Genomic DNA, 21,921 nt, shown 5'->3' with positions numbered 1-21,921 from the left:
ATAATAATAATAATAATACAAATTACTTTATTGCAAAATGTAATAACTGACAACTAATATGTTTAAGTAAAAAAAATAAATTGGCCACATTAAGCTAATTAATTAACAGCAATTATTGTTAAACTGTAATACTAAATTACTGACAACTAATATGTGGCTGATTTTTTTTTTTTTTTTTTTTTTTTAATAATAAAGGTTAAAAAAAAAATAAATAAATAAATAACCACGTCTCTCTAGTTGTCATTACCATTATTTTCATTATAATTAACCAATAAAAAGAAAAATTCAGATTCATTGTTTGGCAAACTCACACCAATTATGCAAATAACTGAACTTCATGTAATGTCATTAGTCAGCATACCAGCGGCGTGGATGGGGGTGCGTTTGAGCGTGTAGTCCTTCACTAGGATAGAAGCCCCCTGGTTGATGAGCACATCCACACATTCAACGTGGCCTTTGAAGGCAGCCAGGTCCAGCGGCGTGTGTCCTTGTACTGTCCTCACATCCAAATCCAGCAGAGACTGAACCAGTACCTCAAGAGCCTGGTGATGTCCATGATATGCCTGAGGACATCCGTTAAAACCGTTAAACGTAATCTGAGAGGATCCCAAACCAGAAAGCGTACAAGAATTACATAACATTTCATTTGCTGAACAAACAAAATGGAGACTCACAGCCAGGTGAAGAGGGCTCACAGGAGCACGTACATCAGAGTCATTTAGGATGTCTGTCCCTGAGGTTTCCATTAACTTCAAAACAAAACAACACTTCAGTTAGGTCTCATCACTCTGTGACAATCTTAAAGAGGTTCAACGTCATAGCACTTACCACGTCTAAAGGAGTTTCACTCGCAATCTGACAAAGAGGATAGAAATATAGTAAGCTGAAAATATTAAAAACATAGACCCAACCATGTGATTTTAAATCATCTTACCAGCTCCAGACACAGGCGGTGTCCATAAGCAGAGGCGTAATGCACTGCATTGTAGCCCTGATTGTCTCGGATCCCTGGGTTAGCGTCATTCCTCAGTAAATATTCCAGGCACCTAGTTAGGAAACGAGAGGGACTGGTGAACGCATGTTTAACAAGTTATTCCCAGTAATCACTCACATGCAAAACGGTAACTCACTTTCCATCTGCGTCAGAAGCAGCGGCGTAGTGGAGGGGGGTGCAGCCCCTCTTGTCAAGCTCATTGACATTGGCTCCTGAACCCACCAAAGCAAACAGGCACTGGTAGTTGCAGTTTGCAGCTGCGTAGTGCAAAGGTGTCCTAAAAAAAAAAAGAGATTGTTCGCTCAAGCCTCACAGTCAAAAATATCAGAGGAAAAAACAATGAATGACTATGGGAGAAAATGTAAACACACCTTCCAAAGCTGTCCTTCCTGTTGAAATCTGCCCCCGTGTTGAGGAGAAGATTCAGACACTCAAGGTTTCTGTGGTGGAGAAGGCATTTTGTTTAGAGACTGAAATATATGCTCAATCTTCCATTTTCAAAAAAAGTTTAAATTTAAAGGAACAGTTCAGCTAAAAATGAAAATTCTGTCATTAATCACTCACCCTCATGTCATTTCAAACCTGTAAGACCATTGTTCATCTTCACAACACAAATTAAGATATTTAATATTTAATATAACACGTTCAAGGCTCAGAAAGGTAGTAAGGATATAGTCATCATTGTGCCATTGGTGGTTCAACCGTAATTTTATGAAGTTTTCAGAATACTTTTTGTGTGCAAAGAAAACAAAAATAATGACTTGATTCAACACATTCTTCTCTTCCATGTCTGTCTACACTGTGGGTTCACGACAGTACCATGACACATGCGTGTGCTGTAGGGCTGCAACAAACGATTATTTTGATAATCGATTAATTTAACAATTGGAACGATTAAATCAACTATTTCACTGACTATTCAGTAGACTTTGAGCTATACATATTCTAATAAATAAATAATGGTCACTTCAGCTTTTAAAAATCACATGTAATTACAATTATCATACATTTATACAGATAGATCAAGTTTTGATCTCTGCAAATCAAACAATCACTGAATAAAGTAATTAATAATATTTTTCCCCACTAATAAAAAGATTTCATTATTAGCTTGCACCACACTGCTTTATAACAGAAAATCAAGTTGTAACCCTAACTGAAACCGACACTGACTCTGGTTTTTCAGTTTAATACTATAAAGCTGCTTGAAATTGAACAAAATCATGTCATTCCAAGATGTTCATGTTTTTTTTTTTCTTCAGTTGTAAAGAAATTATGTTTTTCGAGGAAAACATTTCAGGAATTCTCTCCATATAGTGGACCTATATGGTGCCCACGAGTTTGATCGTCCAAAATGCAGTTTAAATGCAGCTTTAATCTAGCAAAATTTTATTTTCGAAAAAAAAAATAATAATAAAATAAAAAAAATAAAATGATATATATATATATATATATATATATATATATATATATATATATATATATTTTTTTTTTTTTTTTTAACTTCAAATGCTTTTTCGTCCTACATCACTGCAGAAGTACCGACCCAGTGTTTACAAAGTAAACATGCAAAGAAGGTCAAACGGCCTTTACAAAAAAAAAGGTAAAACATCGAAGTAGGACGATTTCGAAGTTGGAGGACAAAATGTGATGGGAGTTTTTAGACATACCCTAACTGTACTGACCCGGATTACACAGAGTACGCATGCGCATGGCAGAGCCAAACAAGACGAGCATTTGAGGTTACAAAGTTATATAAATGTTTGTTTTTTTTTTAGAAAATGACCAATCGTTTCGCTAGATAAGACCCTTCTTCCTCAGCTGGGATCATTTAGAGCCCTCTGAAGCTGCATTTTGGACGCTATGGAGATCCACTATATGGAGATAATTCCTAAAATGAGGTGAGTACATTATCTGTAAATTTGTGTTCTGGAAGTGAACTACTCCTTTAAGGTTGAACATTGAACACACACACACGTCTGGTTTATTATCCTTGTGGGGACTCTCCATAGGTGCAATGGTTTTTATACTCTCCACACTGTATTTTCTATCCCCTTACCCTAACCCTACCCCAAAACCTAACCCTTACAGAAAACGTTCTGCATTTTTACTTTCTCAAAAAAACTAATTCTGTATGATTTATAAGCTTTTGTACCCATGGGGACCTCAAGCCAGTCCCCACAATGTCAAAAATTTTAGGTTTTACTATCCTTGTGGGGACATTTGGTCCCCACAATGTAGCAAAAACAAGTACACACACACACACAGAAAATGGATTTCAGAGTTTTGTAAACAGAAAAAAATAAAATAAAAAAATAAGGTTGAAACAGTGATGTTACTGGGCTTTTTTAACGATGTCCTTACTACCTTCCTGTGCCTTGAATGGGTCAGTTTCATTGCTGTCTATGCAGGGACAGAAAGCTCCTGGATTTCATAAGAAATATCTTAATTTGTGTTCTGAAGATGACAGTAAGGGTGAGTAATTAAATGACAGAATTTTCATTTTTGGCTGAACTATCTATCCCTTTAATGCTGCTGTGCTGCAACCATGAGTAAAAATTTTATCTGTTTTGATTTTTAACTTACACCTTAAATGTGTACAAATAATTATTTATTGCATTCATTTTTGAATAAATGAAAAGACTGGGACCAAGAAAAACTATCATCATGTCACTGACCAAAAAAATCAAAAATAATCTCACCCGCCGGCAGCAGCAGCATGTAAACAGGTCCTTCCAAAGTCATCAGGGGTGTCTATATCAAAGCCTGGAAGACAGAGATTTGCTCAGTTTATCTTTATAAGGAATACAGAACATTATTACACAGCAGTAAATTATGTAATCCATGCACAAAAAGTGCACTGACTGACTATCTGAGCAGTGATTCAGCTTACCAGACGACAGCAGCTTACGGCAGCAGTCTGAGAAGCCGCTGAGAGCAGCCAAATGCAGTGGAAACATGCCATGAACTCCCCTCCTAATAGAAATATCCAATGTTACAACCAGATAGACAGGAGCATCTCGCCGTGTATTCATGTGGGATCAATTACAGCATTCTTGGATGTTCAGAGAGGTTTGAATAATGAATTTCTGCCTACATCTATATTCAAACAAAGCTGTTATATTCAGTAATTAACAAGCACATGGGAATGAGAATTCTTACTTGGCTGTATCAGCTCCGTTAGTGATCAGTGTGTTGATGAGAAGCTCGTGTCCGTATCGAGCTGCGATGTGCAGAGGAGTGTTCCCGTTCTTATCTTCACAGTCTATCTCAGCACCTATACATGAAACAAACAAAACGCTGTCAGATATTGCAGGTCTGCACATCAGTATTGGAAAACTATAAAAGTGAAGACTCACCGTTTTGAATAATCGCCTGAGATCTAGAGAACCTCCCATGGATTGCAGTCATATGTAGAGGGGTTTTACCATCCTTACTCTGCATAGAGAGTAAGCAATGACCAATTAATGAAATTCAGTGGTGATTTTTGTCATACATGCACAGCCATAATAGAGGTCCCACCTTGATATTGACATCAGCTCCATTTCCCACGAGCAGCTCAAGGCAGAGCGCTCCGTGCCGTGAGGCGGCTGTGAAGTGCAGGGGTGCGAAGCCCTTCTCGTTAACCTGGTTCACATTCGCGCCACACTCGATCAGCTCGTTCACGACCACATCCTGACCATTGTAGCATGCCACATGCAGCGGCGTGTTCCCATACGCGTTTGGCTCATTCATCTGTAAGCACATCCACAGTTCAAATGTTCAGACATTCACACTGCAGTTTAATTACAAACCGGTCTAATCGACTGAACACAGGTGTGCAACCAATTTAAGCATTGTGGTTCAGCCCAATTAGCTATACATGTTTTTCATAAGCACAGCAGTTTACTCTTTTAGTGCTTTTGAAGTGGATCTCTAGATGAAAAGGTTAGCATGATGTCGTCTGAACCATACTTGGACCAAAGCACTAACAAGAGTGCAAATGCCTGTGTGAAAGCAAACCACGCTGTGAGTAATAAATTTTATTATGTTCTTGTCACATCCAACTGACTGCCAGTTTGTTCTTTGCCAAACTGAAAACGAAAAATAAACTTGCTTACTGCCAAAATGGTTATCATCATCACTGTGGCACTAGCTTTAATCAATATGAAGAGGCACATAACTAAAGCATCTTTGCAACAATTGTCACTAATGGTGATGAAACACGGGGCAACTTTTCAAGCAATGTTGCTTGGGCACTTTGCCATTGAGAACGAGGAACAAATTTCTATCTGGATACATTAGATCGGTCGTGGGCCCTGCGTCTCACCTGGGGGGTGTTTCATAAAACAAGTCTGACTTGTTTTGTCTGAAGACAAAACTATCTGACAAGTTTTTGGGTTTGAGTCGTTCGTTCATCACGTGACAGCCCTATAAGATGAACGAACGACTCGAAAAACCCAAAGACTTGAAACAGGTGAACTAATTCCAGTACAGAATCTAAAAGGATGTTACGCATGCGCAACTGAACGAATCACTCTCCGAGACGACTCGTTCTTCCTGAGTCACATTAATGATTTATTCAAAATGAACGAATCGATCAAGAACGACCGATCACTAATTCGTAGCATCGTGAACGTGCATCCCAGCCTGTGCTACACGAGTTTTTGTGCTTAAAAACTACACACATTTTTATTTTTTGAAAAAAAAAGACCAATCGTTTCGCTAGATAAGACCCTTCTTTCTCGGCTGGGACCATTTAGAGCCTTTTGAAGCTGCATTTAAACCACATTTTGGAAGTTCAAATTCGGGGCACCAATCAAGTCCATTATATGGAAAAAAATCCTGAAATGTTTTCCTCAAAAACCATAATTTCTTTACGACTGAAGACAGAAAGACAAGAACTTCTTAGATGACAAGGGGGTGAGTAAATTATTTGTAAATTGTTGTTCTGGAAGTGGACTTCTCCTTTAATATTAACTTCTTGTTTTTTGAACTGCTGTGTTAAATCAGTATCACATTTGCAAACTCCCTTAACAATCATGAAAAGCTGTCACTCTCATTAGTTCAATGCAATCCCACAAAGTTCCATTATAATCCATAAAGCTAAACTGCACAGTGAATCCCTTATTTACACCCTGTCTACACTTTGTTTGTTATTAAGAGAGGATTTGTGCGCTTGCAGAACTCGGCACTGAACAAAACTGTTTTTTTTTTTTTTTTTTTTTTTTAATAGTAATAAGCAGTAGTTTTCAGTCATAAATGCGGCTGAAATGGTTGCACTGTAGAGCCCCGAGTTTAATTTTAAAAGTTGTTTACATTACGATTGTCTAATTTAGTAAATAAATTTCATAACAGCATGTTTTCTGCTATTTTAAATCAATAGTGTGAGATTTCATATATCCATCTATAATCACACTATTAATTTAAAATACCACAAAACATGCTGCCATGTTTTCACTGATTAAAACATCTATTATTCACAAGCTAAAAGTCAAGAAGGAACCATAACATTGGTGCCATGACACCTTTTTTTAATGGCCACCATGATATTCACAATTCTATAAAATCTGTAAAGTACATATTCAATACTGCCCAGTACACATGCATGTTAAAGTATAACAATGTGAACACTCACATCGACTCCTAGGTCCAGCAGATACTTCACTACACTGATCATCCCACTGGATGCTGCAGCATGGAGGGGTGTGTAAGCTTTCTTATCCTTACACGTCACCTCAGCACCATGAGACACCAGCAGTTTGACCACCTCCATGTGACCTGACATACAAGAAAAAAATGTTTTTTGAGTTTACAGATCCCACATATGGTTGTGCAAGAGGTTGGGGGGGAGAAAAAAATAAAATAAAATAAAAAAATATCACTCTGTCTTACCCATGTATGCTGCCCAGTGGATCGCCCTTCTATCCTTCTTATCAAAAGCATTTATATTTGCTCCCCTAGACAGCAGTAACCGCACCATCTAATGAGAGAAAAATATGCATACTTCACATTAATTAACCAATACATCAGCAGTGTGCAAAAAATACCCGTTTAAATAATGATTATGCACTGATCTCTCAATTGTCCCTTAAAGTACTTTATGAATTCTGAACCATAATTTCAACAAACCCACACATATGCAAATGTCTGTTTACTGACCTCCAGGTGACCACTAAAGGCAGCGTGGTGCAGAGCTGTGCGTCCAGCCCGATCTGATACATTAACGTTGCTAAGCAGCGGCACCAACGCCTCAGCACAGCGGACGGCCTTGTTTGCAGCGGCCACATGTAGAGGAGTCTGCCAGTTCTTATCGCGAGCGTTCACATCGGCAGAATGCTTCAACAAAACCTGCACCGCCTCCTGCAAGACACAAGGTCACATGAAGAGACCGATGAATAACATCAAGCATTACTTTTCATTCAGTTCCGTTAATTTGTTATTGCATACTTTCACAAGCTCAAGTTAAAAATATTAGTCCCTTAAGTTTCAGATACAAGGTTTTTGTAGGTTTTTTGAAGGTAAATTTGAGACCTTTTAAAGACCAAGTAAAGAAAATGTAAAGAATTAATTGAAGGGTGACAATATGTCAATATGCTCTTTTAATGTTATAAAGTCTGAAAGTACAGCTTCCAACCAATCTCCATTCCTTTTAAATGAATTTTACAAAATAAAATAGCACCTTCTTATACTGCAAGAAATATCTGACTTTTTCTAGCTTGGATGATTAAATAGTTGTATGGGAAACCAAAAATACTGAGGAATAGACTTTTTTTTTGCAATGCATGCAAAATTTAATGCCACGACATTATGAATGAAAGATTTTCTGCTCCTTTTTAAGACCTGCACAAACCCAGCAGATATTTAACACAAGTGTTAACTTTATTTACATTACTTATATATTTGTTCCATTGCTTGTATTTTGCCCCTTCATTTATTACTGTTTACTTTGATAATTGCTAGACGCAATGTTTACTTAATTTACGGAATATTTTCTTAATTTAATAAAACACTTGTAGGCTACATTTTATTGTATTTTAATTTAAACTTATTGTTTCAAAAGCATATTAGCTTCTGTTGTGATTTCAGAATCTGTGTCACGATTGTGGTATTCAATACTGAAATTCTGGTATTCAGGGCTCTATGCTTACTTTTCATTTTAGGAGAACCTTCTAATCAAAAAACCTGATTAAAAATAGCCTTCCCATTACAAGGTGATATTTGGCTCCTTGAAGTGAATTAAAGGGGAATTTTGTTATTACTTTTGTACTTACATTTTTCTAACTTTATTAAAAGAATGTCTTTATCTTATGTCAAATAAAAAAAAAAAAAATAAAAAAAAATACATATAAGTTTTTTAAAATTTCTAATTAAAACAACAGAATAAGAATAAGTTACCAATCAAATGAAATCAGTATTAACAAAATTAATTTGTACTACAGTGGTGGCACAGAAGAACACAAAAGTGGCTTGTAGGTGTATTTTCATACGTTTAATGAGGCTCAGAGGTGGCATGCGTGCAATCAAATTCCTAAATTCATGTTGTTTTAAATATAAAATTTTCAATACAGAAATATTAAAATTTAAATAACTGAAAAGACACTTTAAAAACGAAACTTGCACTTTCTTTGCGCGTTTGCTTTGTAAACACTGTGTCTGTGGTTCCGCCTACGTTCCGCATGACCTTTCGACGTGATTCGATAGTACGTAGCGTCATGAACGCACATCCCAGAGCTTGTGCTACACAAGCTTTTGCGCTTAAGTATAAAAAATTATATTTTTATTATATTCAAAAATGTATATTTAAAAGAGTAATCTCAACATAAACTGAATTGCACTTATGACACCTGAGCCTCAAACACCTGAAAATAGTGACACATTTACAATAAAATTTGAAAAATGGCTTTACAAAGGTTAAAAAGCCCCTGTAAATCACTTTTAGCAGTCAAATATCACCTCGTAATGGGAAGGCTAATTTTCATGAGCCCAGGCTCTTGAATCAGTGCATTATAACGAAAACAATACCTTAAAATGAAAAGAAGCAGGTTTTTGCGATCACATAATATTAAACCGGTACACTCCTGGAAAGTCCAAGGGTTCAGTAAGTGAAAGCATTCAAACTGAAAGTTCAAATAGCGCTAAAACAGACAATAGTGACTTGCGTCCAGATGCCGGTAAATTATTATTTTCAGTGTATATTTGGCTTTAAAGCAGAAGTGTTCTATAGTGAATGCTGGCTGATGCTGAGTTTTAGATTATGTGGTCAAAGGTATAGTGATTCTGAATGGATCCATATATATTAACTGTCAGGACTTGCTTATTTGTATTGAAAACGTGTATTTAATTATTGATTTATTGATTGTGTCACTATACATACATTGTGAATTATGAAAATTAAAAAGTACTTATTTTTATGGTATGTTAATTGGGGCTTGGAGTACCAGCACTTTTTTTTTCCCACTTCAAGCACTGAATATTTCCATTTACAAACTCCCTTAAAAATCATTAAAAGCTGTCACTCATCTTAGCTCATCGCGATCTCACAAAGTTCCATTATAATCAATGAAGCTCTCTACACTGCACAATGAATTTCTTATTTACAGTCTTTCTACACTGTTTATGACATAATTTGTGAGATATGGCTGTGATACATTATTCAACGTTGAAAAAACATGTAGAAACTTTAGAAGCTCCCCTTAGCGCAAACACAAATATGCTGATCAGGTTAGTCGCACTGGTGCTCCTAAATATTTTTTCATTTGTGACTGAAATGTTTGCACTGTACAGCCCTGGTATTGTGACAACTCTGTTCTTCAGGAAGCAGAGTTTAGGCAAATCCTACAGAATCCAAGTGTGTGTGTCTGTGGTTGTAATACCTCGCTGCAGGATGCCACTGCGCGGTGCAGAGGAGTCAGCCATTTGTTGTCTTTGGCATTCACCCTCGCCCCTACATCACAAGCAAAACATGAATAACAGTATAACAATACATCAAAGCCACATCTGAAGACACCTGGAATCAAAGGGAGGAGATATGAGAAGCTTCAGGAAATGCATTTCATTATGATGAATATTCCAGCATTTACCCGATAAAATCAAGAGCTCTATAATCTCAGCATCTCCAAGGTAGGCAGCTGCGTGCAGCGGTGTCCTTTTTTCATTGTCCTGAAAGAAATAAAGTGTTTTTTTTTTATTATAAACTGAATCAATTGCAGGCATGACAAATTACTCTGTTTGTTTTTTAAAATATATATATATATATATATATCTTACTTGTACATTCACATCCTCTTTCTTGAAAATGAGAGAGCGTACTTCATCCGGATCAACATTGAAAATAGCTTTTAGCAGGGCGGGCTGAAAGACAAAGACACACAAATCAAGTCACACAACTGACACTGACAAACATGGCCAAATCTAAACTGTGACCTGAACTTAAATGCAGAGTCTGATATCATGCTTGCAATAACTGGGTAAACATAGCTGAATCTCTTCCCCGAAGACTTCCGACAGCAAACCGAAGCAACAACACCTTGAGGTAGTGTTGTCATGAGACTGCCTGCGTATTGCTTATGTAAGTGCATCCTCAAGAGTGATTCTAAATAAAACCAGCCTCTGCCTCTTCGCTTTGTCTTTTTGAGCTGCAGTGCAAATTGTCACTTCATGCTTTAATCACTCATCAATTTTCTTTCCCTTACAATGATTTTAAAGAAACTGTGCTTTCAATCTAGATCTAGTAGACAAACATTTGTTTAAAAGGGGAGATTATAAAGTTGAACTTTGTAAATTTGAATTCCAACGTTCTTAACTATAATAAAACTCTCAAAAGTATAAAACGTAAAAATAAAAAGTCCTCCCTAAGGAAAAAAAAAAATCCAAAAGATTCAAAGTATGAATTTAAGTTTAGAAAGCAGAGTTTCCATTATATTTGGACACTTTGTAATTTCATTACAACAAAGAATTGCTGTACCCAAAAATATTGTCATTACCACCATTCCAAACGTTTAATATAAAATTTAGAAAACAAATATATTTTTTTATATTATTTAAAACATAATATTTAGATGTTACTGTTTTAGAGATGTTACTGTTAACTCAAGCGAACACATCAAAGTAAGGGAACACAAACCTGCTTCATGATTTGAAACAAGAAACTAAGAAATTAATTTTTCTAATAAGGAAAAATGACTGGAAAAGTGTAAAAAAAAAAAATCAAAAATGTAAAGTGTTACCGTACTCTTTATTGACCATAAATAGTTTAAAACCACAATTAACAGTCTGGTTTCTACAACTTTTACTAAGGAGCAAAAATCTGCCTTTAACCTGGAAAGAAATGAACATTTGAAATTTACTGGGATAATTAATCGATATAAAATTGTCACAATTTTTTGGGCCCCATCGCCCAGCCCTACATCACACACACCCCATACTAAAAATCTACACCTTCCCACACTGAACCAAACTCCACTTGAGGAATGATCAAAACAAAAACGTACCACAAAAATGTGGTACATTTTTAACAAGGATAAATAGTTCATTTTCAAGATTTTAAGTTTTAACCCCAATTAGGGTTGGGTGATTTTTCAGATTTTATCGATTTTAAATTCAAAGATGGTGGGAGCGAACTTCTTTTAACTTGAGCGCCATGTTTTATAGAATGCAGTTTCATGCATGAGATGTGATTGTGACAGTCAAACACATCTGTTTACATTGAAAACACAATGGAAAAGCAGTGCAATCAAATAAAAAAACCCTGCAAAGAACTACTACTGCATTAGGGCAGTAGCTATCGATTATTTTAGTAATCGAGTATTCTACCGTTTTTTCCATCGATTAATCGGATAAAAAGTTTTTCATAATTAAAGAGCAATATTAAATATACAAGAGAAAATAAAATGGGTCTCTTAAAATAAACAACTAACTTGTTTTCTTTTTAGAAAAATTAACATTTTTATTACTGAAATTGCATGCATTAATAACCATGAAAACTAAACCCATGTAATGCATTTATTAAATGGGTTTAGCATGAATGCATTTAACTTGCAGTTACAAATGCATAAATAATATTTTGCTATTTTAAACAAAACATTGAATACTGATATTGAATGTATTTTTAAAATGAAGATACTTTAAATGTGAAATCAAAACCGCCAGTAGGTGTCAGCAAGTCATTGTTAAGTAAGGGAATCACTGCGATTAAACTGAATCATTTAATAGGTGATTCATTCAAGAACGAAACACCGTCATGTTGCTCAAAGACGCAAAACAGTGCTGTGGCTGTGTTTGTAATGGTTATTTGTTGGTGAAATAGAGCAAAAACAGGCGATACGCTCTCTAAAACGTAAGTCTTTCAATATTAACTTCTTGTTTATTGATTAACTGTTTCATAAAATCAGTATCACACTGTAATCATGCTGAGGCACTCTTCGTTTGATATTCAATAACTTTCTAACTTTCTGTGTGACAGAGAGAGAATGAGACAATCAACACAAATGGCACTTAGACTTTCACAAAACAGCTAACTTAAGGACATCATAACCGACCACCATTGATTTACAGTCTTAAATATGTCCAGCGTTTATCGGTTTGTGCGTCAGTAATAATGGTCCATGGGAAAACACAGTGTTCCGTGTGTAGTTACAGTAAATGGACAAATAATTTGCCTCTGAATTCGAGTTACTTGAGGAATCGTTTCAGCCCTATACTGCATGTCTGATATCTCATGTTTGCATCATCGTGACAAGCTGAAAGCTGCTATCCATTGTTTTTTACAGAACATGTATAGTTAATAAGAATCTACAGATGTTATACCTTCAGTCATTTGGAATTACCTTGACTTGAGATTTTTTTAAAGCATGTTCCTCATATTATTTCCTAATATATAATACGTATAAGACAAGTTTGTACAAGATGTAATTGTAGTTCATCTTTTCTGCTAAGACATTTAACAAGTGATCTGTTTAAGATTTACATCATGTTGACAACATGAGTGGTGCACTTGGAATAGAATCTTCTTTAACTAGAGGGTTAATAAAGAAAAAGTTACTTCAATCATGTTGTACTTACATTTTCAAGTTGTCTAGTTAAAAATCATTATGAAGAAACAAGAATCGGTCAAGCATTCTAAAAAAATAAAAAATTATATATACACACATCGAGATTTACATTTTTTGCCATATCACCCAGCCCTAACCCCAATCATTAGTTGAATGGTTTGTTATAAACTTAGAGGAAAATCTCCACCAGCAAGGAAGCTCAAAATGACAACTGAACGGTGGTCTCCATCAGCGTGGAGAGAGCAGATGGTACAAACAGTGCAGAGCTGCTCCAAACCAGCATGAGTTAATGCTGGACGCCACAGTTCCTCCCAGCAGCGAAGCTTGTGCTACTGGTTTATCAAGGACACAGACAGCATTTTATGTTTATCAATAAATATTTAGCCGGCTTCAACAAACAAAAAGAATGCCAGTTCCAACAGGTGACAGTGAAACCAAATAAAACCATGAGTGCATCCCTATCAAAGAAAATTGCTGACACCAGTTCTCCTCTACAGAGACCCATTTCCTCTATATTCATATTCATCTCTATAGGTATTCCATACTTTATCATCACTTTCAACAAAACAGGAGCTGAGAACAAAGCATGTGTCTTCCGCATCTCCAGCAGTACAGTCTTGCTGTGACTCATGGGAAGTATGTGCACTATGCCCGAGTTACAGGAAGTGTTCAGTCACACATTCTTGAGTGTTGTGAAATGGGATGCAGAAAACTCTGATAACAGCCAAGTGTTAATTTGCCTTAGGTTTCACACCACGCACTGCCGTTGAGAATAACAGCGTCAGCAAGGCATTCAAATTAAATACGCAACATACATGTTGAGGAAGTTTCAGAAATCACACGTCATATTATATATGGTCTATTGGCTTCATACACATTCATCTCACTAATACGCACACAAAAAAAGTCAACACAATATGTAAAGTTCATCTACCCAGATCTTCACTATCTCATCTAAACCAGTTAGTCTCAGTTCAGGCTGTCAGTGGAAGGACAAGCTCACACTGAGAGTCGTGAGAACATAACAAGCAAACGCTTGTGCTTGAAGAAAGCTTCGCTTGAAAAGACTCCTTCAGTGGCTCTAAGCCGAGACAAGGCTCTATTTGTCACATGTGGCCTGCGCTCTACTGCATGCATTCGGGGTTTAATCGTCTATTCAGGCGATGCGATCGTGTTCGATCTCCTTTAACGAGCTCCTCTAGTTAATGCCATCACCATGGAGATGAGCTCTTCTGTATCTCCTCGTCCTTCCTAACTGGAGACAGCACACACAGAGTGATGTAAACACATAGGTACATGTACAAACGCTAAAACAACATGATACTGAACTCTCCTTCTGTTATTGGAGGTCAACTTAGAGAATACACTGGCTAATCCAAAGTCATGGGTTTGACCTTCAGAGAACACCTGGAATACACTGAAAGCGCATAAGCAGGCCTCAATAAAACAATAAAAGTAATAAAAAAATGCCCCAGTGGCCTGAATGACATTCAGGACAGTTGCTGTCACAAAAGTTTATCATTTGCATGTTTTCAAGACATACCAATTTAAACATTCATGCAAATTTAAGCCTCACATTTCAACAGAATTCAGTACTAGAACTGCGTTCTCTTCCATGTCTTATCAGACTTGAATAGACAATTAAAGAGTTGTGCCAAATTATACACGTGTGTCAATTATATCAAAATGCTCATCTTGGCAAGTATCTTTATTAATACTATGTTATGTTTTAAGTTAACACTAACAGTTTGCAAAAAAATCAGATCTGATGTCTATGGGCCATTCTACAGAATTGGTTCAGTGTTGGAAATCCATTTTCTTTTTCCACTAATTTTGTATGTATGCAAGTTGTCTAATATCAAACGTACACATTTCTAGTAATTTTGCAATTACTTCTCATATTGTACTTTCAGAAAGTCCCTTAATTTGTCACTACCGAAACACAATAACATATAATTTAATAAGAAGGGTTATACTGACCTATTAAGACTTTTCTTATATCTTCCTTGTAAATATATTTTTTTCTATTTTATTAAAAGGTTTTCAGAGGTAAATCAATAACTGCAATTTTAACAATATTTCAAGTGTGATTCATGAGATTTGTTGTTTGCATCCAGTTTTTCTTTGTAAAAGACTAAAAGTTGATCATATTGATTTCAAACTTAAGGATATATTAGTCTGAATATACACTGAACCAAACACTATCATAGCATTTTAGCTGATAATTCAGCATACTTTATTTTTGACAAAACATCCCATGTTTTAGTCGTGACTGCACATTTTCAGTAGTGACAGTAATGTTTATAATTAGCACAGTTCTGAACAGTGGTACACATATTGAAAATAAATGTTATGGAATAACTCCTCCCAAACAAGTGTTTAATTACAGAAAAGTAGTGTTCGGTAGTGACATTCCTTAAAGTTACAAACAGATTTTTCATACTTTTGAACTCATTTACTTTAAAATGATGTGGCCTATCTACTCATATCTTGTAACTGTGAGAGAGAGACACATGAATATTTCCTGATCATAAATGCAGGGATGTAGTTAAAATCTGTCTCAGCCAATGGACTAAAACATACACTGTTTCAGTAGTGACATAAATTTGTTTTTTTTTGTTTTTTTTTACACACACATACATATATATATATTATATTTGTTATTTTGTTAAAACTTTAGGTTTTTTTTTTTTTTTTTTTTTTTTTAAATCAAAAAGATATTTTTTAAAACAACAGTGGAATAAAATGCAAAAAAAATTTCATACGTTAAAATTTAGGGGATAGGGTTCAGAACAGCCACCTCCCAAATTCAAGTACCCACTAAATGATGATTTTGTGTATATTAAGTTTACTGATATTTTAGATATTATTGTGGGTTTCAATAGATAATAGAAGGATCTTAGTAAACATCTAAGATTTGAATACTTAAATGCTTTTTAAATGTGTTTTTTGGTTGTGGGACAGCAGTTTGGACCGATTCTGTAGAATGGCCCACATACCTGATCTTAACTTTATATTAGTTAGGCTTTTGCTGGTATTAACATTGCTATTCAAAAATAATTAAAAAAAAAAATGGTGACATATATTCACTAGAATTTTTACTTATTAAAATGTACTGGGTTCCATGAGTCAAAAACAACAAAATCAATAAATTAATTTATTTATTTTGTTTTGCAGAGCAAGTAAAACTCTAAACCACTGGCCTGAACAGGTCAGTAGAAAAAAAAAAAAAAACCCTAATGTTGACATCCATTAAATACATAAATATAAACGGCCTCGTTATTCCAAAGAAAATCAGAAAATCCACCATGTAAAAACACCAAACGTCAAAGAAAAAACTGTAGTGTACAAATAAAAGCAGAAATGCTCAAAATCTCTTATTTAATTATCCTGAGGGAGAAAGTATGTGACAGGTGAAATATATGACGTCAGTAATTAAATAAAGTCCCTTTGGCTCAGTCATGGCTACAAAGGTCAAATGTCCAAAATATTTGATATCTTTAGCCCACTTGTAAGGTCACTCTATTCTTAAATCTCCTATATGCTAGACACATCTCATATATAAAGTGAACAAAGTTCACATAACATGTGTTATGTGAACTTTGCAAAACCCATGCAAAACCCAAAATTTGCCCCGATTTTAATATTATTTCTAGAGCTGCGATGCATGACTGGATTTATACATCACTGATAAGCGACCATTACACCTGTCGTGCGCTCAGCTAAGTTGTCAGCTAACGCAGACTGACGTTAAACTTACAATTTTATATGACTCTCAACTTACAATCCATTAACAAAACTATTAATCAAATCCAGCTCTCTGATATATGTGCATTTTACAGCCAGCAGTACAAAAAGATGTTAACCATCTAATCTTACAAGACCAACTGTTGCCCGAGCCTTAACACAACAAGTAACTTAAGCAGAAGTCTTGTGTGACTTATTAAATACTTAACAGATTATTAAAAACATAACGTGCACTTCACTGGTCACAACCCGTTATACTAAAACCGTGGGTCGCGCACATTTAGCTTAGCAACTTAGCTACGTTCCTTCTGCACGAGATGTCAAATACCTATAAATTACGTTTCGCTTTCTTTTTTGCTTATTCCATAATGTAGCACGTATTCGTACTCTTAAACGGCTTTTGTTAACTGACTTTGGACAGTTCAGTCGTCTGTGAGGTTGCTGGGTAGTTCACTAGCGTGTTAGCACTTATTAGCTTAAATCGGCTAGCTGTTTCAGACATCACTCACCTGGTCTCTAATTTTGAGAACCACCATGTTTCGATGCTCTCTTTGGCTCTCATGCAGAACTAAACCGATATTATTCACCACCACCACTTGAATGCTGATGTTTTGTTGTCGGTAAATCTAGCGTTTCCAGTAGGCCTGGGGTTTCCTACTTGCCACTGATGAGCAGGGGAAGAAAACTCCATAACATTACCGCCACTGCTGCCTCGCAAAGAACGCGGACGATGATTGGCTAGACAGCGGGTTGAGCCACTGTAAAAAGCACGATGATTGGTTAAAAACCAGATGGGGGAGATGCTTGCTTGTGAACCGTGGAACGTTGTTGTGTGTGTGCGCGTTACAGTTTTACAGTACGTTTCTAAACTGTAAAGGAAGAAGTGCGTGTTTCTCTATTGGAAAGTGACTTCCACGTCACTTTTTAACAATGTTGCTGAAAACATGTATTACAATGAATACATTTAAAATGATGGTTCATGGAGATTTTATTAGGGTTACACAGAGGTTTCTAACAGTTACTATATGTATTACTCCCAGAAAATACTTTAAAAAGATTTAGATGCAGGACTTTTGATACTTCTTGATGCCGAGGGCACCAAATATGATTAATATACTGCAAGAGATCCTCTTCATAATATCTAATGCAAGCCCCATTTATATTTTGTGGGAAAAATTGTTTGATTTTATAAAGACGAGAATTTTTGTTCACCAAATTTAATAAATGGCAATTGATATTGTCATTGTATTAAAGCTAAAGCAGTTTGTTATTTGGAAAGTGTTTATGGCAAGGAGAAAGACGCCAGTTTGAAAATCTATAGAATAGCCTATTTTAGTGCTGGTTAAATTGATTAATCGTGAATAATCGCATCTAAAATTAAAGTTTGTGTTTACATAATAAGTGTGTGTACTGTGTACATTTATATGTATATCAGATATATAAATACACATGCATACATGTATATATTTGAGAAATGTCTACATGTGTATATATATATATATATATATATTATATAAAAAAATACATATTACATATATTTCTTAAATATATACAGGTATGTGTATTTATATATATATATATATATATATACGTTTACATAGTAATGCATTACAATTTTGCGTTACTCCCTGAAAAGTAACAAACTACGTTAATTAGTTACTTTTTATGGAAAGAAATGCATTACGTTACTTTTGCGTTACTTTTTAAATCTGGACAGGGCATGCTTGTTTTTAATATAAAACAATTCTAATGTAAAAGCCCTTTTACACCAAAAGGCTGAAAGAAAAGTACATTTATGCAAGAGATCACTTTTCAGCTATAAAAAAAATGAAGCACAAATGTTAGTTTATCTAAAGTAATTTTTGCTTATTAGTATGGTTGAATTGCATCATCGAAGGTCAGCAGCAAAGACACTGGTTAATAAAATGGGATCAAATGCATAAAGGATATTTGTTTTATTTAACATATTTAATTATTGCTTGTAATGCGTTACCCCCAACACTGTATATATACATATATATATATATATATATATATATAGCTTTTTCCTTCTGATTCTAGAGATAAAAATAAATATATTTGCTATAATATATGGCAGTATAATTAATTATGACATTATAACTAAACTAAATGTCACTGTTAGGTTTAATAGTGCATGACTAATAAAACTGTCAAACTGTACTCAAGCGACTCAGTCCTATCATATGTAACAAAATGTAAAATGTACAAACTTGGAATATATTATTTGAGCTCTTTTCCTCATTAGGTCTTCACTTTGTGTTACAGGAAATACATAGAAATGTTTTCATACGTCTATGCAGAAAACAATGAAACCGGTTCCTTGTATTGTTCCTTAAAAAGAACAGCTCATCAACTGATAGTTGCTATGGTAAACGAAAGCTGTGTTAGAAAGTTGTGTTAGATAATAAATAGGCAGCTTCAGTTTATAACTTAAAACATCCTGACAACTTGTCTGAATTAGCAATTTGACAACTGAGCTTTTTTTTTTTTTAATAAAATAAATAAATAATAATAATAATATAGGTTAATACAGAATGAGACAAAAAGAGAGAATACACATTCTTTTGAACTGAACGAGGCTTTGAGTTGCTTTAGACTTAAAATAAGCGTTAAATAATCAAAGCACAAAGAGTTTATTTCGTTGTGGTGCACCAGATGACGCTAAAGGTTTATTGAAGACTTCACAAATATTTCTCAATTGCTGTTCTCCTGTGTCAAATGCATCACATCGCAGCGCAAAAAGTCCGTTTTATACACTTATATGTAATACTCACGACTTATATAAACATGTATGAGTTTAAACCATTGAAATAAGTCTTAAATAAAACAAATCTTAGTTACAAATTTCGCTGCCTGCTCTCTGTAGTTAAGTAACAGCTTAACCCGCAGTAGCTCTGTTGCTGGAATGTAGGCTAATCATTATCGCAATATCTGCGGTTAGCAAATGAGCAGCATTCAGTCTCGTCATTAAACGAGCTACATGCACGTTGGTAAGATAGGGAAAGCCTCGCTAAAGAACAATGTGTGCATTTACTTTTAAATATCAAATATCAAACTCATCAGGCATTACTGGAGACAATTCAGAGCTGTTACTTTGGGGAAAGGACGTTGCAATAATTGGGTGTCAATAATTAAAGAAAAACATTTAGTTCATAATGTGAGTTTCCCCCCACTGTCAACTGTTTTACTTAAATGAATTGTTAGAATTTTGTGAATTTTTTGAATGAAAGATCAAAAAGATAAACAATGCAGATTTATTTTCACAGCTACCTTTGCTCATTTACCAATTATTGCAGGGCAGTTTGTATATATACACCGATCAGGCATAACATTATGACCTCTGACAGGTGAAGTTAATAACACTGATTATCTCTTCAACACAGTATAGACCATTTCCCTAGATGTAAACAAAACTGGTGCAGAAGCGCTTCCTGTTTTTTTGTTTTTTATTATTATTTTTTTTTATTTCACATATACAAATACATTTTAAAGGTACTAATGTAACATTTTCATCCAGTCAAATGTTATGTTGGTTGTATTTTTTTGTGATGTTTGTGTAAAGTAAAAAAAAAAAAAGAAACAGGAAGTGTATTGGGACCAGTATGTTTACATCTAGCGAAATGGTCTATACACTGTAAAATACAAAAAACACAATTGGTTGAATCAGCTTAAAATAATTTGTCATCCTGCTCCCTTAACATTTTTAAGTTCAGTCAACTAAACTAAGTTTATTCAACTTGAAATGTTAAGTTGTACTAAGTAACAACTTGGATATTTGTGTTTGCTAAACTTAACAGATAGGTAAGTAACCCAGCTTCCTTAAAATGTTAAGTTGATTCTACTCAAATACTTAAGTTGTCACCTAGTATAATTTAACATTTCAAGTTGAATAAACCTTTTTGAGTTGGCTGAACTTACAATTTTAAGGCAGATAGGTTACAAATTATTTTAAATTGACTTGTTTTTTTACATTGTACCTATTAGCGGGTGGGATATATTGGGCAGCATAAGAACATTTTGTCCTCAAGGTTGATGTGTTAGAAGTAGGAAAAATGGGCAAACGTAAGGATTTGAGCAAGTTTGACAAGGGCAGCTCTTGTGGTGTTTTCCTGGTCTGCAGTGGTCAGTATCTATTTTTCAATCTTCCTTGAAAAGTGGTTCAAGGAAGGAACGGTGCTGAACCGGCAACAGGGTCATGGGCTCACTGATGCACGTGGGGAGAGAAGGCTGGCCGGTCCGATCCAATAGACAAGCTGCTGTAGCTCGGATTGATAGAAAGGTGTCAGAATACACAATGCATTGCAGCAGACCACTCAGGGTGCCCATGCTGACCCCTGTCTACCACCAAAAGTGCCAATAGCGGGCACATGAGCGTCAAAACTGGACCACAGAGCAATGGAAGAAGGTAGCATGGTCTGATGAATCACGTTTTCTTTTACATCACGTGGATGGCTGGGTGCGTTTTACCTGGGAAGCACATGGCGCAAGGATGCACTGTGGGAGGAAGGCAAGCCGGAGCAAGCAGTGTGATGCTTTGGGCAATGTTCTGCTGGAAAACCTTGGGTCCTGCCATCCATGTGAATGTTACTTTGACACGTACCACCTAAGCATTGTTCCCTTGTGGCTGTTGCCTCTTTCAGCAGGATAATGCACCCTGCCACAAAGCAAAAATGGCTTAGGAATGGTTTGAGGAGTACAACAATGAGTTTGAGGTGTTGACTCTGCCTCCAAATTCCCCAGATCTCAATCCAGTGAAGCATCTGTGGAATGTGCTGAACTAAAATGTCCAATCCATGGAGGCCCCACCTCGCGTATGATAGACTTTGATATTCAGCTTAATGCAACATCACAGATAACTATTTCCAGAAACACAAAATCAAATCAGTTAACCTCAAAATCTGTTTCTACTAATCTTATGAAAGCATAGCCATTAATTAAATGTGCTGAATTGAGACTGTGTCAAGAGAAAACCTTGTGTGCTTTTCTGTAAACAATGTCAAAACATTTTAATAAATGTATTGTTAGTTTTTTTGACATCCTTTGCAGAATGCTTTCATTAGAAATAGGCATTCACATTGAAGACTCACTGAATTAAGCAGTATAGATGACAACCCCAATGAAAGCTTA

At 35.4% G+C, this 21,921-nt stretch overlaps 1 protein-coding gene across 1 annotated transcript in view; it reads right to left on the bottom strand.

The window, feature by feature from the left end:
• ankrd28b (ankyrin repeat domain 28b) overlaps positions 1–17,477 on the bottom strand; it is a 29,010-nt gene extending 11,533 nt beyond the window's left edge. Inside the window, exons 1-18 of the mRNA XM_051131287.1 lie at positions 17,283–17,477; positions 10,244–10,327; positions 10,057–10,135; positions 9,850–9,920; positions 7,136–7,336; positions 6,869–6,956; positions 6,612–6,754; positions 4,517–4,729; positions 4,354–4,432; positions 4,157–4,271; positions 3,888–3,970; positions 3,697–3,760; positions 1,366–1,434; positions 1,131–1,271; positions 935–1,046; positions 829–855; positions 675–749; positions 362–563 (exon numbers count right to left, since the gene is read on the bottom strand). Coding sequence (XP_050987244.1) covers positions 362–563; positions 675–749; positions 829–855; positions 935–1,046; positions 1,131–1,271; positions 1,366–1,434; positions 3,697–3,760; positions 3,888–3,970; positions 4,157–4,271; positions 4,354–4,432; positions 4,517–4,729; positions 6,612–6,754; positions 6,869–6,956; positions 7,136–7,336; positions 9,850–9,920; positions 10,057–10,135; positions 10,244–10,327; positions 17,283–17,309 — 1,873 coding nt within the window. The 5' untranslated portion in view covers positions 17,310–17,477. The remainder of the gene's footprint in view (positions 1–361; positions 564–674; positions 750–828; positions 856–934; positions 1,047–1,130; positions 1,272–1,365; positions 1,435–3,696; positions 3,761–3,887; positions 3,971–4,156; positions 4,272–4,353; positions 4,433–4,516; positions 4,730–6,611; positions 6,755–6,868; positions 6,957–7,135; positions 7,337–9,849; positions 9,921–10,056; positions 10,136–10,243; positions 10,328–17,282) is intronic.
• Positions 17,478–21,921: the final 4,444 nt, after the last annotated feature.

The sequence above is a fragment of the Labeo rohita genome, chromosome 16 (genome assembly GCF_022985175.1).
Source record: "Labeo rohita strain BAU-BD-2019 chromosome 16, IGBB_LRoh.1.0, whole genome shotgun sequence".
In the NCBI taxonomy this organism is placed as follows: Eukaryota; Metazoa; Chordata; class Actinopteri; order Cypriniformes; family Cyprinidae; genus Labeo; species Labeo rohita.
Note: the sequence above shows the minus strand (reverse complement) of the source record. Positions and strands in the feature narration are given on the sequence as shown.